At 45.5% G+C, this 27218-nt stretch overlaps 1 protein-coding gene and 1 long non-coding RNA gene across 4 annotated transcripts in view; one reads left to right on the forward strand and one right to left on the reverse strand.

Moving 5' to 3' along the window:
• The window catches only part of LOC117263354 (uncharacterized), a 130808-nt gene that overhangs the window by 13920 nt on the left and 89670 nt on the right, over positions 1–27218 (reverse strand). Inside the window, exon 1 of one of the 3 annotated variants that reach the window (XM_033636891.2) lies at positions 2341–2617. The exons of the other annotated variants lie outside the window; for them this stretch is intronic. Within the exon in view, the coding sequence (XP_033492782.1) occupies positions 2341–2460 (120 nt within the window). The 5' untranslated portion in view covers positions 2461–2617. Of the gene's footprint in view, positions 1–2340; positions 2618–27218 lie in introns of those variants that run through there. 3 annotated transcript variants of the gene reach the window in all.
• Positions 615–16689, forward strand: LOC144467453 (uncharacterized). The gene is made up of 3 exons (XR_013493650.1): positions 615–1083; positions 15851–15970; positions 16069–16689. It is a non-coding gene; the product is annotated as an uncharacterized LOC144467453 (long non-coding RNA).

The following is a 27218-nucleotide window of genomic DNA, read 5'->3' on the forward strand; positions in this document are numbered from 1 at the left end:
TTGCAACAAAATAAGTGACACAGTTTGCCTTCAAATATTAAATAAAAGCTAAAGAGGGGCGTCGGTGGCTTAGTGGATAGAGCAGGCGCCCCATGTACAAGACTGTTGCTGCAGCAGCCTGGGTTCGAGTCCAGCCTGTGGCCCTTTGCTGCATGTCATCCCCCTTCTCTCTCTCCCTCTTTCATGCTTAACTGTCCTATCAATTAAAGGCAAAATGCCCAAAAAATATCTTTAAAGAAAAATGATCTCTCATTTCTTTAGTTTGTGAACAACAACAGAAGCAAGAATCATATCTAACATGTATTGTCCAAGCTCATCCCAGAAGGTTGAGTAAAACTGGGGTGTAATACCATCCCATCCTGGTGATTTTCCCCTTTCCATGCCAAAGATAGCTGCCTTGAGCTCATTTAATGTAATAGGGGTCCCCAAGTGGTCTGCTTCCCCCTGGGATAAAGATGGGAGGTTTATGTTTTCCATAAAGTCGTCCTGTTAAAGCTATAGTTGGTAATCCTGTTCAGAAACACTTGTTATATTGGGTGAAATGGTCCTTCCATCCTGAGAGTAGTCAATACATAATGTGTTTAGAAAAAGGAATGAAAAAAATCCGACCTTTGTGGCAGCTGCAGGCCTGTAAAAACTCTGACCAGTCCCTGCCATTTGGTGCCATTGAATGGAAAGAACCAATCAGATGCCTTCATGTCTCGTCCTGCCCGAGCCCCCCTCTGTCCCTCCCTCCTCCCTGCATGCACTCATCATGTGTCACCGTTGCCGGAAATATTTAGCACACTCCTCAGCAGAAATACCAAGTTAGCAGGAGTTTGCTGAACAATGGCAGAAAAAATCCAGCCAAAAGTACTACTTCCAGCGTTATTTGCAACGGCTCGCCCCGCTAAACAGGCTGAGAAAAGAAAGTCGGAGGCAGAAAAGGCTGCGATGAAAAAGGCTGCGACGAAAAAGGCTTTGGATAAAGCAAGAGGACAAACCAGACATCAACATCAGTGCAGCTTTTGAATGGTGGAGACAACTGAGGGAGCTGAAGGGCCTGAAAAGTGGTGCAGAGGTTGCTGTCTTTCTGTTGGACAGGTAATTATTTGTTTGCTTCGGGGGAATTTGTTATTTTGCTTGGCTCTCCTCTGCCCTGCTGACTCCTGCAGGATGCGCGTTCAAGTTTGTGGGGCCGTGGCTTTGGACGGAGCACTGACGGGAGGGGGAGGAGGGGGTGGAGCTTAGAGGAGGTGCCGCTTTCAAATCTTGCTAGCTCTCCAACATTACCAACTATAGCTTTAACAGGCCCTGTGTAGAACTAATTGATGTGATATTTGAGAATTTTTCATTTTGTCTTCATGTCAAAGCAAGGAGGCTTGGGCCATTAAAACAGTAATTCCTCCAAGTCCTTAATATTAAGCATTCTGCTCTCTGTCTTAACAACAAGTTCCGTTGTGAACGGATAGTATCAATAGTTAATTTTACACTGTCAGCGAAAGAAACTTGTTGTGTATACTCTAATTCAGTCAGTTTTGCCACCAGTTCATTTATCTTAGTTAATATGACCTTGCTCTGATAGGATGAAAAAGATATTGCAATATTCCTTATGAATCCTTTCAAGGTGCCCCAGAAAATACAAGGGTCACCAACTGAACCCTTGTTTATTGAGACAAATTCACGTAACTCATCTTTAAAAAATTCACAAAATGTTTGTTGCTCAACAGTGATGTGTTAAAGCGCCATCGGGCAGCTTTATTAGGTGTATTTCTGAGGGTAATTCACCAGATTGATGCCTTTAAATCAAATATATACAAAATTGTATATCCCCAGACCCCCCTACAGGGTTTGGAACAATATCTTATTGTTCAGACTTAGATATTTTACCCTACTTGTATGTGCCCCTGTATCAAAAGGACTGGCCCTAACTTGGCCCCCCCCCCATTGAAAGTGGCCTAGAACCGCCACTGGGTACATGGTGATGTTTCATGATACATACTGCTGTTCTTACAGCAATTCCAAAACTGCCAGAGACTCTGGATGAAAAAATAAATACATTTTTCAACCTGGTTCTCAACTTGCAGCACTGTCTAATCCAAAAAAAGATGGTAGCAAGTGGCTACCTGGATTGAACAGAGTCACATCCTGTGAAAAAGCTTAAAATATTTTTTAATTATGCAATTTAGTTCTGTATTTATCTTACAGAAGCATCAGAACTATATGCTTAGCTCTGACTCAAATGCAATACTAATGCTAATCCATGAGAGGCCCAAACTAAGCAAGAATTCACCATAAAGCTAAATACTGCTGATATCTAAGAAACCCAAAGACCCAGACGGGAGTCAGATGAAGGCTTACCATTGAGCGGTCGGCCAGAGACAGAGGTGTAACCAAGAGTTGGCATTCTTCTGGTGATAGAGCCGAGGTGCTCAGAAACAGTCCCACTACCAGGAGTTGACTGCTGATCCACAGATTCATGATGCTGCAACTGATCAACTTCGGAATGTAACTGGAAGAGATCTCAGGTGACAGATGCACGACACAAAAGCAACAACGACTGAGCCTCAACAAGCCAGATAGCCGTTATAGAAGCGGCTGGTAGCAGAGTTATGGCATTCAACTTTTTTTTTTTTTGGCCCAGAGTTGGGCAACCAATATTTAAGGTTCAGGTTCAAAGGGGATATCAGTGTTTGCTGTGGGATTTCATAACCACACTGTTGGTTTTGTGTGTTAATCAGTAACTGATTTGTTGAAGGGTCGTTTACGGTCACAAGCATGTCATATTTTCACAACTTGTTTATGAAAAGGGACTTTTCCAAACTTCCATCTAAAAAATATAGTATTTGATGGATGTGCCAAATTTCAGGTGCTCTAACATCATCAGAGTCAGGGATATGGCAAGATTGGCAATGTGGACTCATTGCTAGGACCATAAAAATTTTGTGAAATTGGGTTTCCATGTAGGGACTTTATAATAATAATAATAATAATAATAATAATTTTTATTTATAAAGCGCTTTTTAAAACAGTTACAAAGTGCTTTACATGTCAATAATTAAAACAGACAAGACATGAAAACAACATCTGTTGTAAGAACTGCTAAAAAACACTTACGTATAAAAGCTGAGGAAATACAAGACAGTTTAAATGAACTTAAAACTCAAGTAAAATCAGGAAAGGCTCTCAGATAAAAGTATGTTTTAAGAAGGGACTTGAAGAGATCACTGACTCAGCTGACCTGATTTCCTCGGGCAGACTGTTCCAGAGCCTCGAGCCCTGACAGCAAACGCTCCTCTTTAGTTTTCAGAGTACAAAGTACGTCCTGGCATGTCAATCAATCAGTCAATCAATTTTATTTATAAAGCCCAATATCACAAATCACAATTTGCCTCACAGGGCTTTACAGCATACGACATCCCTCTGTCCTTATGACCCTCGCAGCGGATAACGAAAAACTCCCCAAAAAAACCCTTTAACGGTAGAAACCTCAGGAAGAGCAACTGAGGAGGGATCCCTCTTCCAGGATGGACAGACGTGCAATAGATGTCGTACAGAACAGATCAGCATAATAAATTAACAGTAATCCGTATGACACAATGAGACAGAGGGAGAGAGAGAGACGCAGGTAATGACAGTAGCTTACAACAACATTACTGAAAGTAATAATATTATAGTTATAGTTCTGGCTACTGTGGTACAATATGTTGAAAGTATGTTTTAATATCTGGCAGTATACATGTGTGACAATAATCATATGTGTATAATAACAGTAGAAGTATGACTAATGACTAATGATGGCAGCAGCAGCAGGAGGCATCTGGCAGGACCACGGCAGCAGCACAACCACACACGTCACGCTGTCCAGGCACTGCTGCGATATGAGTTAATCTGAGAGACAGTGGAGCACAAAGGCTCCGGAGAAGAAGCCGAGTTAGTGACATCCAGAATGGCGGAGTTAGCAAGATGCACTAACAGAATACGAGAGAGAGAGAGAGAGAGAGAGAGAGAGAGAGAGAGAGAGAAGGAGAGAAGGTGCCCGGTGTATTATAGGGGGGTCCTCCGGCAGACTAGGCCTAAGTCAGCCTAACTAGGGGCTGGTACAAGGCAAGCCTGAGCCAGCCCTAACTATAAGCTTTATCAAAGAGGAAAGTCTTAAGTCTAGTCTTAAATGTGGAGACGGTGTCTGCCTCCCGGACCGTAACAGGAAGATGATTCCACAGGAGAGGAGCCTGATAGCTGAAGGCTCTGGCTCCTGATCTACTTTTGGAGACTTTAGGGACCACGAGTAACCCTGCGTTCTCAGAGCGCAGTGTTCTGGTGGGATAATATGGCACTATGAGCTCTCTAAGATATGATGGAGCCTGACCATTTAGAGCTTTATAAGTTAACAGTAGGATTTTAAATTCAATTCTGGATTTTACAGGGAGCCAGTGCAGAGAAGCTAAAACAGGAGAAATATGATCTCATTTCGTAGTTCCTGTTAGAACATGTGCTGCTGCATTCTGAATTAGCTGGAGAGTTTTTAAGGACATGTATGACACTATGAGGTCGGAGATATAGCTGGGAGAGAGACCATAAAGAACCTTAAAAGTAACCGGTAAAATCTTAAAATCTATTCTAAAACATACTGGGAGTCAGTATAAAGAGGCTGAGTTAAATGGGATATGGGATTTAAGTCAGTGTTTAGCAGGTATGTCCTTCCATCAGATACTGTTAATATGCGTATTTGAAGTGTGTAATAGAGGTTATTGCTCTAATGTAAAATGGGATCTCGTTCCAGATTTTAGTGTAAGTGTGTCAAAATGATCTCTGACCATAATTGTTTTTTGTAATGTGGTACAGGAATAAATGCATGTGAAACTGATCTAGTGACGTGTTGCTGTCTTGTGTTGTGACTTGGAAGTAGAGCATTAAGTGTAGGATTGTAGTTGTTGTTTATGATCTGAAAGTAGAATTTAATTTAATTTATTTGTGTAGTTTTGAAAAGTCAAGGCATTAGACTGTAAGACTGTGGAGATGAGTCCAAAGGGGGAAGTTACCATGGATCTCATAAGCTCTGTTCTATAGTCTGTCTATAGTCAATGGGTTCAATGGTGCTTCCCTGCCATTGACGAGATATTCCAGCAAACAAAGAAGAAAATCTGCTGTAAAAACCAGAAGAAAATGTTGTTTACAGAAATGTAAACACCTCGTTCAAAGTACGGAGATCTATGGGTATGGTACCAGGAGTAATATGTCAATTCCCAATGTATATGAGTTGTTATGTGTACTAAAATTAAGCAATATCACATGAGAGGGAGTGATGATGTACTGTGATAGATGCAAAAGCTCTTTTGCATCTGTGATTGTCTTCGGCACTCAGCCTGCGGCCTCGTACCTACGACCGAATCACAGCTGTGACGATATCACAGTACAACATCACGACCTGGAGTGTGATATTGCTTTTATACAACAGTTCAACAACAGTTAAAATAGCAATGCTGAGTAAGAAAATGTTGAAGAAAGGTGACAAAATAGATTATTTAAGTATTTTATTTTCCTCCACCAACAAAAACAGTTCCCCCCCGCATTCAACGCTCACTGTAGCCATGACAACGCAGCAAACACAGCAGGCAAGCCTATACTCTACTTTGTATTCACATTGATCTGCACATTTCCATTGATTGTGCAGCCAGTGAAATAGGTGTCGGGTGAAAGCACGGGTCTAGTTGACTGTTGCTTGACAGGCATGACGGCTGACTCTGTGGTTTGATCAGACAGTATGTGGCTCCATTGTTTCCTGCTGTCCATGGATGGCTTCCAGTAGCTTTTCAATGAGCTCTCAGACCTGCGAGACAAACGTTATTTTTTTAGGGTGTGTCTATCAATTGCCATTGTGACTCTACAGTAATGTTACATAATTAGAGTAACATCTTACCAATGCCCACTGACTGTCATGATCTCCTTCGCTGCAAGTCCCGCATCTGACAGTTTCTGGATGGCAGTGGCCCTGAGGCTGTGATTGGTGTAAACAGTTTGTGTCCCCGCCTCCTTGCACATCTTCGGGAGCATCTGTGCCAGTGTGTTAACTCCCAGTGGAGCTGCAGTGTACCAGACGTTGTCTGTGGGGGCTGCTGTCATTTTAGGTTTTAGGTAGAGGGCTTTTGCATCTGGTGGGATTTTGCTGAGGTGTTTAAGCAGAGAAGCAACTGGGCAGAGGTGGTTTTCTGGCTCCTCATACATGGCACCTCTCCTGTTTTCTCTGTCTCTCTCCAACGGGTCTTTATGATTTTTAGTTTCCTCATTGAGGGACAAGGTGAAATATTTGGCACCGTTTTCATCCGTTTTTAACACGAAAGAGTCGAGTTTAAGGGCCCTGTTCCCCTCCTTCCCTTGCCGTCCAAAATGTAACTGGAGGTCGTACCAGACTTTGTTAAGCAGACCTTTTGGATTGTCTGGCTGCAACGCAGCAGAGTGCGTTAGGATGAGTTGATCCTCAGGTGTAATAGCGGGATGGGGTGTTGTTCTGTCCTTCCCAGCTCTCCTAATCTGTGTAAACACTCCCTTAAACACATTATTCGCTTGTGTGAACTCTGCGTCTTGCATCCTGATCCATAAAACTGCCTCAAAACTTCATTCAGTTCTGCCTTCTCGATGGACTGGAAATTGATGGCGATTGATTTCACACGCAGCCAAGTTTGGAAACAGTTGACAGCCCATAATGTCTGCCTAACGGTGTTCGCCTCATTCTTGGTTTTCTCCAGTTCGTCCAGTTCAGCTGATGAAACGATGCCAAACCTGGATGTTGGCACAGCCCCAGCCGGATTCAGCTTCCCTTCTCCCCCATCCTCATCTGATGACCACTCGTAATTCAGTTCAAAACTGATATTTTTAAGAAAATCCATGTTTTCTCTGAAGTAGGCCAGACTCGTTAAATGTCACTTGAGCGCAGTGGTAGTTAGAATGTTGCCATGGCAACGTGTCAGCATTGATCAGCTGTTTGATGTGGAGTAATACATTCAGTCTGGCAGAGTGAACAAACCGTGATGTTTTACTCCAATATCGTCACGTTTTGAATGTCTCTTGGCCAATCAAATTGCTTCAAATTGCTTGGCCGGAACTAACTGTTGTATAAACTGCATTATGGTTACTGGTATTTGTTCAAGGTGTAATAGAGTATAGGATAGCAGTGTAAGATACTTGAGTAGCTGACACCAGCAGAGCAGAAGTAGTGGTCAGTAAATGATAAGTGAGTTGCAGTGTGCACAAGAGAGGTCTTATTTTCAACTGTGTGTATACCTTTCCTACAGGAAATAAATGTGTTGCACCAAGAGTGGGCGTGGCTTCATTCTAAAAATAGTAACATATGCACAACAAATGCTGAGTCACCACTCTGAGTCCGTTTAGAGGGCTGAAAAGGACCAAGTGTGAAAACACTCAAATAGTTACAGACAGAAGGGTCCAACTGCGGTCCTTCCCCATGAGAAGAGAGAGCAGGGGCCTGTATCACGAAGCAGGATTAATGTCTTAGCGAGGTAACTTCAGGGTTAACCCTGGGTTTTCTGTCTCACAAAGCCGGGTCAGTTCTTATCGGGGTAGATCACCATGGTAACTTACTCTGAACGGCTATCCTGCTCCAGAGCAGGGTAAGTTCAGGGTTGAATCTGATCCTATAAAAAGCACCACCCACTGGCCAATCAGCTGTTCTGAAAAAAATGACTCCGCTGACAGAAATGCAGCCCAGTCATGATGGGAAGTTTAATTAATTTGATTGATTTTGATTTGAAAGTTTATTTTGAACATTAAAAAGAAAAGAAAGCAACAACAACAGACAATGAAAAGATTGTTCAAAAAGGAGTGGACCGAAGTCGAAATTTCATCTCACCCCTTCATAAGAAAGAAACTGATCATTTGCGGACACTTAATAGCACCATTAATTAGTGCCAACATTTTGTTTTGTTGGAGGAAATGATCCCTGTTAAAGATAATGGGCCTAATTGACAGATTGCTGCTGGAAATGTGGAAAGTAGCCTATCATGTCTACACTTCATGGTGTTTGAGGGATTTTCCTTTTTGTTTTTTAAAGAGGGAGTGTATCTACTCTGGTCATGAAAAAATCCACGCTTCGTACTGATGTCCACAATCATTTATTTCTCTTTGGAGTCATGGAACACCGTGAAAACTAGAAACAAATAAAGCGTTTCAATAATCACATAACATCCATTTCAGTCACTTATTTGTCAACACAAATGCTCAACAAAGTTAACCAAAAACAATTTTTTACCGTGTTTGCCTTGAGAACCAGCAGTAGACAGAAAAGTTCGTCGTGTTGTCATCCTCGCTCGTCTCTCTCTCTCTCTCTCTCTCTAATTCTCGCTGATCACTTCCGGTTCATGTGACTCAAGGATGTATTTCTCATAAACATTTTAAAAAAAAAAAAGCAGAATATTTTTAACAAGGCCCTGCAGCAGAACCACGAATTACACGCCCAGGGTTCCACCATAAATGTACATAAACATATCATAAAAAAAACAAAAAACAAATCAGATATCAAACATATCGTCGCACATGCTGACTTCCGGTGCCGCCATGGCAACCCACATACACAGTTATGAGCGTCAGCTACACTCCCACCAAATTACCTTTGAGCAACACAATTGAAGATGTTAAATACACTTACACTCTTCATTAAGTAATCAATGGTAATTTCCAAGCATTGTTCTGTTGTGTCCTTATTGAAAATGAACCATATGATTTTTTTTTCCACAACAAATGAATTCAACTATACAAATAACAAATAATATAATTTACACTTCTACACAAATAATGCCCAGTTATGGATGAACTACTGTATAATGACCACCTTTTGCTTAGAAAGGAGATATTTAATCTATGACTGATCTTTTCCCCTTTTAGCTACTCTTAACTAGAACCACTAACTTCTGAATGGGTCTTTGAATGATGGATAGCTGGTTGAGGCGTTCACCCCTTTTTCCTAACTTTAGTTCTCCCATCTGCACTGTCACTTTCCGTACCAGTCCATCATCATCCTCATGTGCTTCAACAACCCTGGCAAGTTTCCATCCGTTGCGAGGGACGTCCTCTTCTTTGATGATCACAATATCACCCACACCCACGTTACGCCTTGGCGCAAGCCATCGCTGTCTGAGAGTGAGGTTTGATAGATATTCTTTCTTCCATCTATGCCAAAATTGCTCTGACAGATATTGGACCCTTCTCCACCGTTTTTTAGCATACAGGTCTTCCTGGATGAACTTGCCTGGTAGGGGAAGTGGTACAGAGGCTTTCATTGTGATCAAATGATTTGGTGTGAGTGGCTCTAAACTGGTGGGATTGCTGATGTTATCGACAGTGAGTGGACGGTTATTTACAATGGACATAGCTTCACAAAAGAAAGTCCTTAAGGAAATATCGTCCAACCTTCCAGCACTGTTGGCCAGGACTGTGTTCAGTACACTTCTCACTGTCCTGATTTGACACTCCCATACACCTCCGGTGTGACTTGAGTGCGGCGTATTCATCTGAAAGTCACACTGCTTATCTGCCAGGTAGGAAGCCAGTCTTTCCTTGTTGAGTTCTTTCAGAGCCTTTGCCATTTCATTCTTTGCTCCCACGAAGTTAGTGCCCTGATCAGATCTAATGTGTCGAACAGCTCCACGGATGGCGATAAAGCATCTTAAGGCACTGATAAATGCATCGGTCGTCATATCCTCCAACATCTCTATATGCACGGCCCTGGAGCAAAGACATGTGAAGAGAAGGCCGTACTGTTTTTGTTCTTTACGACCTTTTTTGGTGTGGAAGGGACCAAAGCAGTCCATACCGCAGTATGTGAACGGTGGTGTGGGATCAACGCAGCCGCTAGGTAAATCCGCCATCCGTTGCTCCTCTGGTGGTGCGCAAGCTCTCTTGCACCGTACACAGTGCCTGATGTATTGGGCTACAGCTCTACTTCCACCAACAATCCAATAACCATTGGTTCTTAGCTCATTCAGAGTTTGTCCCCTGCCTTGGTGCTGAATTTTGTCATGATGATGTGCAATGATGAGGTTTGTGACAGCACCATCTTTAGGGAGTATAATTGGATGTCTCAGTTCAAGAGCCACAAGCGCCTTTCTCAGCCTTCCTCCCACTCTCATTATACCATCTTGGAGGAACGGGTCAAGTTGATAGAGTTGGTGGTTACAAGGCAGCTTCCTTGATTTCTGGCTGAGCATGTTCAACTCCTTTTGAAAGGCATCTTGTTGTGCAAGCTTAACGAGAGTCAGTGCAGCTTGCCTTCTCTCTTCCACGTTTAAAGGCTCTGTGGTCTTGATCCTCTTAGCCAACCGCTGGATACGAGCGATGACATTGACCGCTGTGGACCACCTTGAGAACCGTAGCAGATGCCCTTGGATGTCGAATTGGCTTGCAGCCTCAGTTTTCAGCACCTGTGTAGTCCTCACCTCCGGATCTCCCACCAACAGCTCTGATGTAACCTGATTTGTGGCTATCTCCTTCTCCCATAGAAACTTGGAACCAGAAAGCCAATTTGAGTCGATGAGGTCAGCCACCTTGAGGCCTCTTGAGGCGTGGTTGGCAGGGTTTTCTCCTGTGTTGACATAGTGCCATTGTCTTGTGTCAGTGGTTTCTCGAATTCTCTGGACGCGGTTTGCAACGAAGACATGAAACCTTCGCGCTTCATTGCTGATGTAACCGAGAACCACTCAAGAATCCGTCCAAAAATATTCCTCATCTATCTTGAGCTCTAGCTTAACATGTTGCTCACAGCTGCTGAGGTTACTGCAGCGCTTAGCTCCAGTCTTGGTATGGTGAGTATTTTGGTTGGAGCAACTCTCGCTTTGCCCATGACCAAGGAGCAGTGCACTTTCTCTTTGCTCACCAATCTGATGTAAGAGCACTGGCCATACCCTTGACTGCTCGCATCAGAGAAATGATGAAGTTCAACTCTCTGGACTTCACCAAATCTGTCAGGTATGAAGCATCTTGGAATCTCAATTTTCTCAAGGTTCTCCAGATCCTTCATCCAAGTCTCCCACCGTGACTTCAAATCCCTGGGTAGTGGTTCGTCCCACCTTGTACCTCACTGACACATCTCCTGCAGCACCCTTTTTCCTTCAAGGATGAATGGGGATGAATCAAGTGACACCTTAAAGGAGAAACTGTCATTTTCAATGTTCCATCTTATACCTATCACTCTTTGCACTGGTATGTCATCATGGTTGAGGTCAGCATTTTTCACCTCTGCAGCACGTTCTGCAACATCGATAGAGTCTAACACCTCTCGGCTGTTGGAAAGGAATTTGTGAAGGTGCAACTTTCCTTTGGCGCACACAGCTTGGGCTTCCTTCACTAGCTCATTTGCCTCACCGACCGTCTCCACACTTATGATTCCATCATCAACATAGAAATGGTTCCTGATGAAGCTAGCTGCGGAAGGGGACTCTTTCTCATTTTGACTGGCAAGGTATTTCAGGCCATAATTGGCGCAGCCAGGGGAAGATGATGCTCCAAATAGGTGCACCTTCATGCGGTATTCTGTGGGTTCTGAGTTGGTGTCCCCGTTTTCCCACCAGAGAAACCGCAAATAGTCTCTATCTTTGTTGACATGAAATCTGTGGAACATTTTCTCCAATGGGATGTTTACGGAAATGGCACAGTACGGCTGTGAGACCATTTGTAAGGTCGGGTCCTGTTAGCAGATGGTCATTTAATGAGGTGCCTTCGTACTTTGCAGAGCAGTCAGAAACCACCCGAATCTTGCTTGGTTTCCTGGGGTGGTACACTCCTTGATGAGGGATATACCAGCGTTTCCCCAGCTCTGGTTGGGTGTTTACTTTCTCTGCATCCCCATCTTTGAAAACGCCTTCCATAAACCTCACATAGTCCTCTTTGAACTTGGGATTTCTGTCCAGCTTCCGTTTAAGTTGCTTCAGCCGGGCCAAAGCCAGCGTCTTATTGTCTGGGAGGTGAGGACGTGCTTTGAAGGGAAGGGGCATCTCAAGGTGACCAAGCTCGTTTTGCTGGATTCCTCTTTTTAAGATCTGCAGGAAGCAAATATCTTCTTGAGATATGCTTTTGTCGTCTGGTTTTGTGTCTGCAAAATCGGACTCAAGAGCCTTAATGACAGCAGATGGTGTTATAGGTGGTAACTCTCTGACAGACACCCGATGACAAAGACCAGTCACATCTTTAGCATTCACACGCTGTGACGCGCTTCCCACAATGCTCCACCCGAGGTCGGTTTTAATGGCGTAAGGCTCATAGTCACCTCCAGTGATGACCTTCCTTGGAATTAGAGCTCTGGAGCAATCATAGCCAATCAATAATCCGACACCACAGTCCATTAGTGGGGGTATCTCCTGGGCTATGTCAACAAGGTGTTTCCATGTGTTGGCTGTTTGACAGGTGGGAATATGTGCGCGGTCAAGAGGAATGAAGTCCCTCGTGTAGGCTGGAGGCAAGTCAATGGAAATGTTTGAGGAGAATCCTCTGACTTTGAGACCACATGTTCTTTGACTCTTCACCACTGAGTCTTTCCCCATCATCGTGGAGAGCTTGAGTTTAACTGGTTCCATTGCTGCCTGGAGCTTTTCACACACCTCCTGATCAACAAATGTGTGACTGCTTTGTGTGTCCAGTAGTGCGTATGCTAGGGTCTCAGTATCAGGAGCGTTAGGTGCTGAGATCCACACTGGCACAATCACTGATGTGCTCCCACCTTCCCCTCCATTCACACAGCATGATAGTGAGGATGTACTTTCATCAACTGTATTTTGTATTGATGGTGTCTCTGTTTGGGAACGATCTTCATGCAATGGAGTTGGATGACTCTTTCTGCATATGCCACACATGGCTCTGTTTCTACAGTCCTTAGAATTGTGACCCTTTCTCAAGCATGCAAAGCACAGCTTATTTTCATGTATGCATTTTTTCTTTTCCTCTGCTGTCATTTCCATTAACCTCTTGCATTTATGTATGGAGTGATTTTCTCCACAGCAAAACCACTTGCCTGTGTTTGAGTTTTGTAATGGGGGGCTCCATTTCTTTGTTTTTTCAGCATCTCTTGACTTGCTTTCATCAAAGTCAGGTTTGGCTGTGGAGCTGGATGGAACTGGGGCCTTCACATTTGTGGCAAATGTGTTTGCTTTTGAGCGCTTCATCTCTCTCATAGGTATCTCTGTAGAGTGCCTTAAAGCATGTAAGGACGACACTGGATTGCATGCTATGCGTGCCTCTTTAGAGATGAATGACGCAAACTCATGAAAGCTTGGATAGTCATTGCCCCGATCCAACTGCTCTGTGACGTAACGGTTCCACCTGGAAGTCACCCATTCAGGAAGTTTGACCAGCATTTTCTGGTTCTCCTCACAATCATTCAGAACCTGTAGACCCTTTATATGAGGCATAGCATTACTACACGTTTGGAGGAAATCACTGAACTCTCTCAGTTTGACATACTCTTTTCCACCAATCTTTGGCCACCTATTGAGCTTCTCTCTGAAGGCCCGTTGCACTACAAAGGAATGACCATATCTGGGGTTCAGTCTTTCCCATGCCTGTTGATAGGCTTCTTCGTCTTTCCGATAGAAGCTGCCTTCAAGAGAAGATTTTGCCTCCCCTGCTATGTACTTTTGTAAGTAGAAAAGCCTATCTGCAGGGTTAGAGCATCGCCTCTCTATAAGAGCTTTAAAGCTTGTGCTCCATTCTGTAAATTTCAAAGGATCACCTGAGAAGACAGTAGGTTCTGGTGTTGGAAGGCGAGAAAGAGCTAATGACTCTTGTAATGTCTGTACCAATGTTGTCTCATTTTGCACAATTTGCCGTTCTTGACCTGGGATGTAGCGAGTGAATGGGCTTGCAGCATTCACTTTGCTGCGTACAGGACTGCATGTCCCATCCCTTTCCTTTGTTTCCTCTTCAGTGTAAACATTTAACTTTGCCTGCATGACTTCAATGTCTTTCTGATTTTCAAGTTTCCTCAAGTGCTGACGCTGAGCTTCAATGGCCGCTTCCATATCAATTTCAGCTTTCTTTGCAGCCAACTGAGCAGCCACTTCTGCTTTCTTAGCTGAAATGCTAGGTGACTCGGAGGGATGGTCAGAATGGTGGCAGCTGGGTGCAGTAACCCTGGAGGCTGCAGATCCATATATGGATCTAGCATAATCATTATCAAGTAGCATGCGTAACCTTGATCTTTCTGCTACAGCATCAAATTCACCTCCTTCTTCCATTAGACGCACTCTCATCAATTGCAGTAAGTCTGCTGTCACAGCTGAGCATGCATCAACTTTTCTCCGAATTTCTTGACTTGGTGCTGTTTGGAGTCGAATGCTGTCGTGTATCTCCTTTAACTCGGACTCTAGCCTCTCAGCTTCATCCATCATGTTACACATGTCACCCTCAGAGCACACTTGCTTTAACCTTGTACGAATGTCTTTTACATTACTTTTCCAATTCTCATATGTTGCTTTAAACTTCTTCTCCATTTGAATTAACTTTTGCTCTTTCAGTTCCTGCATTTTAGGTGTTAATCACCTTTCACAAGAGGATTTTCTTATTTTTGTCTCAGATTTCTCAGATGCTACACCTTTTCCCTCATCTATCTCCCCTTCCTCTTGCCCTTGTAACGCATCATCAGACTGACTATCACCACTTTGAGACATTTTGAACCTTCAAGAATTACCATATGGAGAAGGCAAGGTGAGTAAGATAATTTACAGGGATATTACAGCTGTAATTGGCAGTGAAGAACCAAAACAGCCCAAGAATAACACTCTTAACACTTTGTCAGCACCTGAGTTTAGCTTCTCAACTTATAGAAACCAAATAAATCTTAAACAATCTCAGTCTGTGTAATATATGGTATGAATTCACTTTTCGGCCTTGCAAACAAACAAAAGCAAACGATAGCAGTTGTTATTGGCACATTCAAATTATATCTTCTACACACCTTTTTCTTTTGTTATGATTAATCCGTGTCTTATATTCTATCCATCAACTTCCTGAGGCATAATAAATACACACAGTCTAATCTGAGGACTCACATTGTAGCCTAAAACTGCTCAGGGAATGTCCTCTGAAACCTGTAGCCCGTGGCTGCTGCAGGATGAGAAGCAACGATGCACGCTGAAGCCCATGTCTTGCTGCAGGATGAGAAGCAACGATGCACGCTGAAGCCCGTGGCTTGCTGCTGGCTTGCTGTGGGAAGAGAGGCAGCGTTGCCCGCCGAAGCTCCTAGCTTGCCTGTAGCTTGTCTGTAGCTTGCCATGGGATGAGAAGCAGCGTTGCCCGCCGAAGCTCCTAGCTTGCCTGTAGCTTGCCTGTAGCTTGCCGTGGGATGAGAAGCTACGTTGCACGCCGAAGCCTCTGGATGGATTAGGACACGTTTTCACTGTATCTACTCTGGTCATGAAAAAATCCACGTTTCGTACTGATGTCCACAATCTTTTATTTCTCTTCGGAGTCATGGAACACCGTGAAAACTAGAAACAAATAAAGCGTTTCAATAATCACTTATTTGTCAACACAAATGCTCAACAAAGTTAACCAAAAACAATTTTTTACCATGTTTGCCTTGAGAACCAGCAGTAGACAGAAAAGTTCGCCGTGTTGTCATCCTCGCTCGTCTCTCTCTCTCTCTCTCTCTCTCTCTAATTCTCGCTTATCACTTCCGGTTCATGTGACTCAAGGACGTATTTCTCATAAACATTGAAAAAAAAAAAAAGCAGAATATTTTTAACAAGGCCCTGCAGCAGAACCACGAATTACACGCCCAGGGTTCCACCATAAATGTACATAAACTGTCATGAGTCTGTGTTCCCAGTGTGTCTCCCCTCCCCCATGTCTGTGTCTCCCTCTCTCGTAGGGGCAGGTCCAGCGAGCCAGCAGGTGTGCAGGCTACGCACCTGTTCCTCATTCTCATCAGTCTCAGTTAAAGCCCGGTCTCTCCAGCCACTTGTCGTCAGATCGTCCAGTTTCCCACGCGGTATACTATGTTTTGACTCTCAACTCCTTCAGTGATCTTGTTGCCAGTGTTTCCTGTTGCTGTTTCGTTGTGACTTACCTTGTTTCTCCTGTGATCAGGAATCCTCCTCACTCACCTGCATTCTGCCTGCGCCTGCTGGATCCGCCCCCGTCCTTCACTGTGCCTCACCGTTGTGCCCCACCACCTTGTCTCTCCACCCTGCCTTCACCCTGCCTCACCATCCAGCCACAACATTCAATTAAAGCACCTTTAAATGATTCCTGTCTCTGAGTCTCGCTTTTGGGTCCCACTCTCAGCTGTTTAACGTGACAGAACGATCTGACCATCATGGACCCAGCAGACTCTGACTCGGTTCAACAAGCCCTCTCCTCACAAGGCTCCCTCCTCGGACGTCATGATCACCAGCTGCGACACCTGACTGAGAGCAATGCTTCACTCTCCCACCAAGTTGTGAGTCTTTGTGATCAGGTTCCTGCATTGACTGATCAATTGTCTAAGTTCCTGTCTGCTGCTTCTCCTGGTGTTCTGCAATCCTCCCAGTCACCCCCTCCTGTGGATTCTCCCATTCGTGAGTCCCACATTTCTGATCCCGAACCATACTCAGGTGATCCCTCTAAATGTAGATCTTTTTTACTACAGTGCTCACTTGTCTTTAGCCAGAGACCCGTCTCATTTGCCTCAGATCAAGCTAAGATTCAATATATTATCGGGTTACTGAGAGGCAGGGCTTTAGATTGGGTGACGCTTTGTGGGAGGGCTCCCCTGTTTTTTTTAATGATCATGCTCTCTTTGTTAGGGAGTTTCAGAAGGTTTTTGACCAATCAGTAAAGGGGAGGGAGGCTTCTAGCCAGTTATTTACGTTACGGCAGGGACAGCGCAGCGTTGCAGACTACTCCATTGATTTTTGAGTGTTAGCTGCAGGTTCTGGGTGGAATGACACATCGTTAAAGGGGGCCTTTTACCGTGGGTTAAGTGAAGCTGTTAAGGATGAGTTAGCTGCCAGATATTAATACATACTTTCAACATATTGTACCACAGTAGCCAGAACTATAACTATAATATTATTACTTTCAATAATGTTGTTGTAACCTACTGTCATTACCTGCATCTCTCTCTCTCTCTGTCTCTCTCTCTGTCTCATTGTGTCATGCGGATTACTGTTAATTTATTATGCTGATCTGTTCTGTACGACATCTATTGCATGTCTGTCCGTCCTGGAAGAGGGATCCCTCCTCAGTTGCTCTTCCTGAGGTTTCTACCGTTTTTTTTCCCCCGTTAAAGGTTTTTTTTTTTTTCCTGATCTGCTGTGAGGGTCATAAGGACAGAGGGATGTCGTATGCTGTAAAGCCCTGTGAGGCAAATTGTGATTTGTGATATTGGGCTTTATAAATAAAATTGATTGATTGATTGATTGATTGATTGAGAGGAGGCGGAGTCTCTGGACGCGCTAATCTCTTTAGCCACCAGGATCGATAGTAGACTCAGAGACCACAGACATGAGAGGTCCCACACCCCAGTTGTTTCCTCCTGTAATTTATCAGCCTCCTCTAGTCCCAAGCATGCAGTCAGTTTTCCCTCATCCCCTTCTGTTGCACCCCCACAAATTAATAATCGAGCCCCTGAACCCATGCAGCTTGGCAGAGCTCATTTAACTCAGGCAGAGCGACAGCGGAGGATGAGCAACAAGGAGTGTTTGTACTGCGGAAGGAGTGGACATTTTATTGCCTCCTGCACAGCCCGGCCAAAAGATTAGGCTCTCCAGCAGGTGAGGAGCTGCTGGTGAGCCAAACCACCTCCTCTGTGTTTCCCCAGCGGGTGCAGGTTCCCGCTTCTCTGGATTCTCTCTCTGGACCTTTTTCCCTGACGGCCCTAATTGACTCTGGTGCGGAGGACAACTTTTTGGACGCTTCTGTGGCACGCCGACTTAACCTCCAGCTAGAGCTCTTGGAAAACCTCATCAATGTGCGAGCTCTGAACGGAACGCTCCTGGACAGGGGGAGTCACACGCCAAACTGGTCCCCTCCAGCTTCTTCTGTCAGGTAACCATAGAGAATATGTCACTTTGAAAATTTTTCACTCACCCTCAGCACCGATAGTCTTAGGCTACCCATGGCTAAAACTGCACAACCCTCACATTGACTGGTCCCTAGGTGAAATAGTTAACTGGTCCATCAAGTGTCATCAGACTTGCCTATAGTCAGCTCTTCCTCCCACTCCTGTTACATCGCTTCCTGTGAACAAGACACCTCCCAGTCTCACCAATGTTCCCTCGACATATCATGACCTGATTCCAGTGTTCAGTAAAGATCATGCACTATCTCTGCCCCCACACCGACCCTATGATTGTGCCATTGACTTAATCCCAGGTGCTCCTCTGCCCACTAGCCGTCTCTACAACCTTTTCCGTCCAGAGAGGGAAGCCATGGAGACGTACATAAAGGACTCCTTAGCCGCTGGTATCATCAGGCCCTCCTCGTCTCCCCTGGGTGCTGGCTTCTTCTTCGTTAAGAAGAGAGACGCCACCCTCCGGCCTTGCATTGACTTTAGAGGACTCAACAACATCACCATAAAAAATAAATACCCTCTCCCCCTCCTGAGTTCAGCGTTCGAGCCATTACATGGAGCCACCATCTTTTCTAAGCTTGACCTCCGCAACGCCTACCACCTGGTGAGAATTAGGGAGGGGGACAAGTGGAAAACTGCCTTCAACACACCCCTGGGTCACTTCGAGTACAGAGTCATGCCTTTTGGACTCACTAACGCCCCCGCTGTTTTTCAAGCCCTCGTCAATGATGTGCTCAGAGACTTCCTCAACTGGTTTGTGTTCGTGTACCTGGATGACATCCTCATCTTCTCTCGTTCCCTGGAGGAACACGTCACCCATGTCCGCCAAGTCCTTCAGCGGCTCCTGGAGAACAGACTCTATGCTAAGGCTGAAAAATGTGAGTTCCACGTTCCTTCTGTCAAGTTTTTGGGCTTTGTCATTGGTTGTGGGCAGGTGAAGGCGGATCCAGAGAAAATCAAGGCAGTGGTGGAATGGCTGGTCCCCTCCTCCGTCAAGCAGCTTCAAAGGTTCCTTGGCTTCGCCAACTTCTACCGCCGCTTCATCCGCAATTACAGCAGCCTGGCAGCACCACTCACGAGACTCACCTCCTCCAAGACCCCTTTTCGCAGGACCCCTGAAGCTGAGACAGCCTTTAACACCCTCAAAGAGCGCTTCACCTCAGCCCCATCCTGGTCCAACCCAATCCTTCTCTGCAGTTCATTCTAGAGGTGGACGCCTCTGATGTTGGAGTAGGAGCCGTCCTCTCCCAGCGCTCCCCCAGCGACCAGAAACTTCACCCCTGCGCCTTCTTCTTCAAAAAACTTTCGCCGGCAGAGAGGAATTATGATGTGGGAAACCGTGAAATGTTAGCCATCAAGCTAGCACTCGAGGAATGGAGACACTGGCTCGAGGGGGCAGAACTTCTCTTTCTGGTTTGGACAGATCACAAAAACCTCGCATACATTCAGACAGCCAAGACATTGAACTCTCGCCAAGCCCGCTGGGCTCTGTTTTTTGACCGTTTCCAGTTCTCTATCTCCTACAGGCCCAGGTCCAAAAACACCAAACCAGATGCTCTCTCCAGACAGTTTTCTTCTTCTGAAGAAGCCCCCTCGAGTCCAGCCCCCATTATCCCGTCATCCCTGGTGGTTGGAGCTGTAAGCTGGGACATCAAGGCGAGGGTCCAAGAAGCCCAAGAGGCCAAGCCAGACCCCGGTGGTGGACCCCCTGATAGACTGTTCGTCCCAGCCTCTATTAAATCCCAAGTCCTGTGCTCGTGGGAAGACATCCAACTGCCCCCCTGCCGGCCTCCTTCATCCTCTTCTGGTTCCCACTTGTCCTTGGTCCCACATAGCCTTGGACTTCGTCACCGGTCTCCCTCCATCCCGAGGTAACACTGTCATACTCACCATTGTTGACCGTTTTTCCAAATCTGTTCACTTCGTCCCTCTTCAGAAACTCCCCTCCGCCAGAGAGACCGCCGACCTACTGGTGACTCCGTGTTCCGGCTTCATGGTATCCCTGCCGACATCGTTTCGGACCGTGGACCCAGTTCACTTCTCAGGTGTGGAAAGCCTTTTGTAATGCGTTAGGTGCTACTGTCAGTCTCTCTTCTGGTTTTCATCCCCAGACGAACGGGCAGGCAGAGCGGGCCAACCAAGATCTGGAGATGACTCTGAGATGTGTGGCAGCCAAGGACCCCTCCCTTTGGAGTGACCATCTCACCTGGGTGGAGTACGCTCACAACTCCCTCTCGAGTACTGCCATTGGTATGACGCCTTTTGAGTGCGCTTTGGGGTATCTGCCTCCTCTTTTCCCCGTCCAGGAGTCTGACATCGCAGTCCCATCCGTTCAAGCCCACCTTCGGCGTTGTAGACGGATTTGGAAGGAGGCCCGCTCAGCCCTGCTCCGTTCTGCAGAGACCAACCGGCGCATTGCAGACAGCCACCGAGTTCCTGCTCCTGCCTACACTCCCGGACAGCAGGTTTGGCTCTCTAGCAGGAATATTCCACTTAAGACTGAATCTAGGAAACTGGCTCCTCGCTTCATTGGTCCCTTTGAAGTTCTGTCTATAATCAATCCTGTTTCTGTGAAATTGAGACTCCCCAGGACCATGAGGATCCACCCTGTATTCCATGTTTCTCAGCCAAAGCCCGTCCAGGACAGTCCACTTTGTCCTCCGGCCTCCCCCCCCCTCCCCCCCGGTTAGTGGACGACCATCCGGCATACACGGTCCGACGGCTGCTGGACATGCGCCGTCGGGGGCGGGGCTTCCAATACTTGGTCGACTGGGAGGGGTATGGTCCCGAGGAGCGGTCCTGGATTCCCCGCTCCTTCATCCTTGACCTGGATATGGTCAGGGAGTTCCACCGTCAGCACCCTGACAAGCCTGGTGGGTCGCCTGGTGGCGACCATTGAGGGGGGGGTACTGTCATGAGTCTGTGTTCCCAGTGTGTCTCCCCTCCCCCGTGTCTGTGTCTCCCTCTCTCCTAGGGGCGGGTCCAGCGAGCCAGCAGGTGTGCAGGCTACGCACCTGTTCCTCATTCTCATCAGTCTCAGTTAAAGCCCGGTCTCTCCAGCCACTCGTCGTCAGATCGTCCAGTTTCCCACGCGGTATACTGTGTTTTGACTCTCGACTCCTTCAGTGATCTTGTTGCCAGTGTTTCCTGTTGCTGTTTCGTTGTGACTTACCTTGTTTCTCCTGTGATCAGGAATCCTCCTCACTCACCTGCATTCTGCCTGCGCCTGCTGGATCCGCCCCCGTCCTTCACCGTGCCTCACCGTTGTGCCCCACCACCTCGTCTCTCCACCCTGCCTTCGCCCTGCCTCACTGCACTGCCTCGCCATCCAGCCACAACATTCAATTAAAGCACCTTTAACTGATTCCTGTCTCTGAGTCTCGCTTTTGGGTCCCACTCTCAGCTGTTTAACGTGACATAAACATATCATAACAAAAAAACCAAATCAGATATCAAACATATTGTCGCACATGCTGACTTCTGCTGCTGCCATGGCAACCCACATACACAGTTATGAGCGTCAGCTACAGGGAGACTAGGTATATTTTTGCGCAGCTGTTATTTTCTAACAGCTCAATATCAGGATGATTTTATTCAGACTATCAATTTGGTGTTGATATGATTTAATTGTGGCGTCAGCTTTAAGCTTTATTGTAGCATATATAACGTCATGACAAAGAAGACCAATTTATCATACGCAATGATGTTAGACGATAATTGTAATACACGCAATTCATCTGCGCAGCATTGATTTCATGGGATTCAAGGGTGTGATCAGTGTCAGATGTACAGGTACAGGTACTGTAGCTACTTGAACCAGTGATGAGTGATTTAACCTACACATAATTTTATTTGCTACCTTGTTTTGTCTTGATTTTTCCCTCTCTCCTCCTCTATTTCTTCTTTCCTTACCCATTGTTTTTTCTTCTCTATTATGTAATTTCGGACTTCCGGTTTGAGCAGCACCATGTGAGGACGTGTCAGGCTGAGTGCTTCACCGAACTTGATTTATTCAAGCGGAATTACATTATCGACCAGTGTAAAGTGTTCCTGCATAATTATAAACAGGGTAGAAAGGACAGAGTGGCACTAGAAGCCGTGTTGTAAGTTAATTTGGAACTTGATAAACCATGCTGCGCAACAAGACATAAGAAGCTAGCATGACTGCAACTAGCATTGAGAGCACGGACGACAACATGGGAGCTGGCGGTGGCCAAGAGGAGATTCTCCGTGAGATAAGGAAATTGAATGCGGAGCTGCTCTCGAAAATTGACGAGAAGGTAGAAACGCAAGCCACCGAGATCAGAAATCAGTGTGAACAGTTAAGGGAGGAATTTATAAATGCAATGGACCAGGCAAACATAAAGACCACGGCACTGGAAGCCCGGATGTTCTCCATGGAGGAAGCCGGGAATGACCACTCAGACGCTATAACCTCCCTTCAACAGGAGGTAGCCCAGTTGAAACGGGATGTCACCAACTTGGAGCAGAAGAATGAGGACTTGAAGGCTAGATCTCGCCGGTGCAATTTGCGCATCATCGGTGTGAAGGAGAGACGAGAGGATGGGAAACACGTTCCAGAATTCGTTTCACAACTGCTTAAGGACGCTCTCGGGCTGGATAAAGCTCCTTTGTTGGACCGGGCACACCGTACTTTAAGGGAGAGACCGGGAGATGACCAACCAGCAAGAGCACTGGTAGTGAGGTGTCACTAGTTCCAAGAACGTGAATTGTTGATTAAGAAGGCTATACAGAAAAAAGAGCTTGTTACTTCAGATGGTGACAGAATACGTATTCAACCCGACTACACCCAGAGGATCATCAAACAACGGGCTGCCTTCAATGAGGTGTGTGGCGAGGTGCGACGATTCGAGGGAGTATGCTACGGCTTGTTTTACCCAGCAGAGCTGAGAATCACAACAAAGGAGGGGGCGAGACGGAGCTTCAAGGACGCCAAGTTAGCCATGGAGTTTGTGAAGGGAAATCTTAAGTCATGAGATGGATGAACGGATATTGGTTTATGTCATATTGGCCATAACACAACAGTGAACTACATCTGGGCAATGAAACCGGCCATACACCGAGACGATGGATACAAGTAACACTAACCTAATATGGACAAATATAGCTTGGACAGTAGCTTGTTTATTCTTTATTTGTTGAAAGTGTTCTACACCAAGATAAAGGTAAGGTTAGACTGATATCCATCCTTGCACTTTTGTTTATTTGACTGAGGTTCCAGCATGTTTAAAATATTTTGGGAAGTATAGTCCTAGTTTGACAGCTTGTTCATTTTTGTGTTATTGATAAACCACCCGCGGATGAGGTGACGTGATGCACGGGATTCTGGAGTCTCAAACTCCAAAAAGAATACTATTTGGTGAAATTCCTATTACTGCTTATGTTTTACATTTTGAAAAGACTAATTAAAGGGACTGTTTACATTGAACGGACTCTGTAAAATCAGGAACTCCAATAAGATTTAAACTTTGTTAAAGAGAAATTTATTCTGAGATAAATTATTTTTCAATGATAGTTTTGGTTGAAGCTCAGGCCTGTTAGGTGAGTTGCTTTGTGAAGTAGGGACGTGGCTGGAAGTACTGCCAGCCTCCTGTTCAGAGGCCAGCATAATGTTATATGTATATTGTCGTTATTATTGTTATAATTACTTTTTTTGTTTGTTTGTTTGGGTTGGTTTGTTTCTGTTTTTGTTATATTCCCCCCCCCACACACACACATTTCAGGGAGCCCACAATGCTATACACTTAAAAAGAATGGGGAATGGTAAGCAGAGCTAACACTGTTGTGCTGAGCTGGAACTGTCTCGGTCTGAACCATCCAGTTAAGCGAAGTAAAATATTTTCACACATCTCCAAACTGAAAGCAGAGATAGACTAAAGACCACAATAAACTAATTAGAGGTGGCTTTTCCAAAATTTTTCACTCAAAATTTTCTGCAAAGAGTCGAGGTAGAGCCACCCTGACACATAGAGATGTTTTGTTTGAAGATTCAAAAGTAATTACAGATAAAGATGGGAGATTTGTAATTGTACAAGGGAAGCTGTTCAATCTGCCTGTAGTGCTGGTTAATTTATATGCCCCCAACTGGGATAATGTGAAATTCTTTAGTGACCTCTTTGCACGTCTCCCAGACCCTAATAGCCATCAGCTTATGTTAGGTGGAGATTTTAATTGTGTATTACACCCAGCTTTAGATCAATCAAAATCCCTATCTGGGGCACTGAGCAAATCAGCTAGATATGTAAATGATTTCTTACAAACTTGTGGAATGGTAGATGCATAGAAATACAAGAAACCAACATCCAGGCAATATTCTTTTTCTTCCTCACCACACCAGACTTACTCTAGGATTGATTTCATTTTTATAGACAAGAAAATGTTGCCCTTGCTAAGATCTTGCGTATACACAGGTATAGTTATTTCTGATCGCAGCCCTGTCTCTATGACACTTAACTTTCCAGACAATATACTACCAAGACGTATATGGAGACTCAACTCAAGGTTACTGGCAGATAAAGAGTTTGTGGCTTGTATATCCAAGCAAATAGACTTCTTCCTTGAGACTAATCAGACACCAGATATAAGTAAACACACCCTTTGGGAGGCAATGAAGGCCTTTTTACGGGGCCAGATAATTTCATATAGTGCCAATGTGATTAAAAAAAGAACGGAAAGGATCAATCAACTTATCTCCAGAATAAATGCTATAGATCAAGAGCACTCTCGCACTCCCCATGCTAACCTCTACATGGAGCGAGTAGCATTACAAAAAGAACTTGATGCTTTAACCACAGGGTCAGAGGAGGAGCTATATCTAAACTCCAGGCAGAAGGAATATGAATATGGAGAGAGAGCCAGTAAGTTACTTTGTCACCAGTTGAGACAGGCTGCTGAAGCTGGATATATAGCAGAGATAGAAACCCCTCATGGTATAACCACAGATCAATTGGATATTAATAATCAATTTAAGACATTTTATGAGGATTTGTATACATCAGAGTCTTGTGGTGAAATAGAGACAGATAATTTTCTTAATAATCTGGAATTACCTACCATTAGCGAAAAGGATAAAGAAAACCTTGAGCAAGCAATTAAAGGAATGAAAAGTGGGAAAGCCCCCGGACCTGATGGGTTTCCCATCGAGTTTTATCAAAACTTCTCACTTAAATTGATCCCCATTTTGAGAGATGTATTTGCAGAAGCACTTGAAAAGAAATTATTGCTACCCACCATGACACAACTACAGGGGGATCACACTCCTCAGCCTACCCGGTAAGGTCTACTCCAGGGTGCTGGAGAAGAGGGTCTGGTCGATAGCTGAACCTCAGATTGAGGAGGAGCAATGTGGTTTTCGTCCTGGATGCGGAACCGTGGACCAGCTCTTTACCCTCGCCAGGGTGCTGGAGGGGGCATGGGAGTTTGCCCAACCAGTCCACATGTGTTTTGTGGATTTGGAGAAGGCTTACGACTGTGTCCCCAGGGGCATCCTGTGGGGGGTGCTCTGGGAGTATGGGGTTGGTGGCCCCTTGCTAAGGGCCATCCAGTCCCTGTACCGAAGGAGCATGAGTCTGGTTCGCGTGGCTGGCAGTAAGTCGGACCTGTTCCTGGTGAGAGTTGGACTCCGCCAGGGCTGCCCTTTGTCACCGGTTCTGTTCATAACTTTTATGGCCAGAATTTCTAGGCGCAGCCGAGTGGTGGAGGGTGTCAGGTTTGGTGATGGGAGGATCTCTGGTTTCTACCGTTTTTTTTTTTTTCCCCCGTTAAAGGGGTTTTTTTTGGGGAGTTTTTCCTTATCTGCTGTGAGGGTCTTAAGGACAGAGGGATGTTGTATGCTGTAAAGCCCTGTGAGGCAAATTGTGATTTGTGATATTGGGCTTTATAAATAAAATTGAATTGAATTGAATTGAATCTCCTCCCTGCTTTTTGCGGATGGCGTGGTCCTCCTAGCTCCATCGAACAGTGACCTCCAGCTCTCGCTGGGGCGGTTCGCAGCCGAGTGTGAAGCGGCTGGGATGAGAATCAGCACCTCCAAGTCTGAGGCCATGGTCCTCGGCCGGAAAAGGGTGGATTGCCCACTCCAGGTCAGGGGGGAGGTCCTTCCTCAGGTGGTGGAGTTTAAGTATCTCGGGATCTTGTTCACGAGTGAGGGCAGGATGGAGCGGGAGATTGACAGGCGGATTGGGGCGGCGTCAGCAGTGATGCAGGCGTTTAACCGGTCCGTTGTGGTGAAGAGGGAGCTTAGCCAGAAAGCGAAGCTCTCGATTTACTGGTCGATCTACATTCCAGCCCTCACCTATGGTCACAAGCTCTGGGTAGTGACCTAAAGAATGAGATCGCGAGTACAAGCGGCCGAAATGAGTTTCCTCCGCAGGGTGGCTGGGCTCAGCCTTAGGGATAGGGTGAGGAGCTCAGACATCCGGGAGGGACTCGGAGTAGAGCCGCTGCTCCTCCACATCGAGAGGAGCCAGTTGAGGTGGTTCGGGCATCTGGTAAGGATGCCTTCCGGACGGATGTTCAACCGGGAGGAGACCTCGGGGCCGCCCCAGAACACGCTGGAGGGACTACATCACCCGGCTGGCCTGGGAACGCCTTGGGGTTCCCGCGGAAGAGCTGACAGAAGTGGCTGAGGAGAGGACTGTCTGGGCTTCTTTGCTGAGGCTGCTGCCCCCGCGACCCGGACCCGGATAAGCGGAGGACGACGAGTACGAGTACGAGTACGAGTCAGGTTATAAAATAAATTTATCTAAAAGCATAATATTTCCAATGAATGATCATGCACAACAATTAGATTTTGACCTGTTCCCATTTAAAGTAGCCAGAGACAAATTCACACACTTAGGTGTTATAGTGACACGTAAATATAATGACTTGCTCAAATGCAATATGTTGCCAGCATTAGAGAAAGTCAAACAAGACTTAAACCGATGGTCATTGCTTCCTATTTCACTAGCAGGTAGGATAAGTTCCGTCAAGATGACCATTCTACCTAGACTTCTGTTCCTGTTTCAAACTGTTCCTGTATTTATTCCAAAATCTTTTTTTAAGAGTTTGGACAAATGCATCTCTTCCTTTATCTGGAACAAAAACATTCCGAGGATTAGTCAAGACGTGCTGATGTATTGTGGTAAGCGAGTTGTGTCATTTCCGATGTTTCTGTGACAGC

Source organism: Epinephelus lanceolatus, chromosome 16, assembly GCF_041903045.1.
Source record: "Epinephelus lanceolatus isolate andai-2023 chromosome 16, ASM4190304v1, whole genome shotgun sequence".
Classification (NCBI taxonomy): Eukaryota; Metazoa; Chordata; class Actinopteri; order Perciformes; family Serranidae; genus Epinephelus; species Epinephelus lanceolatus.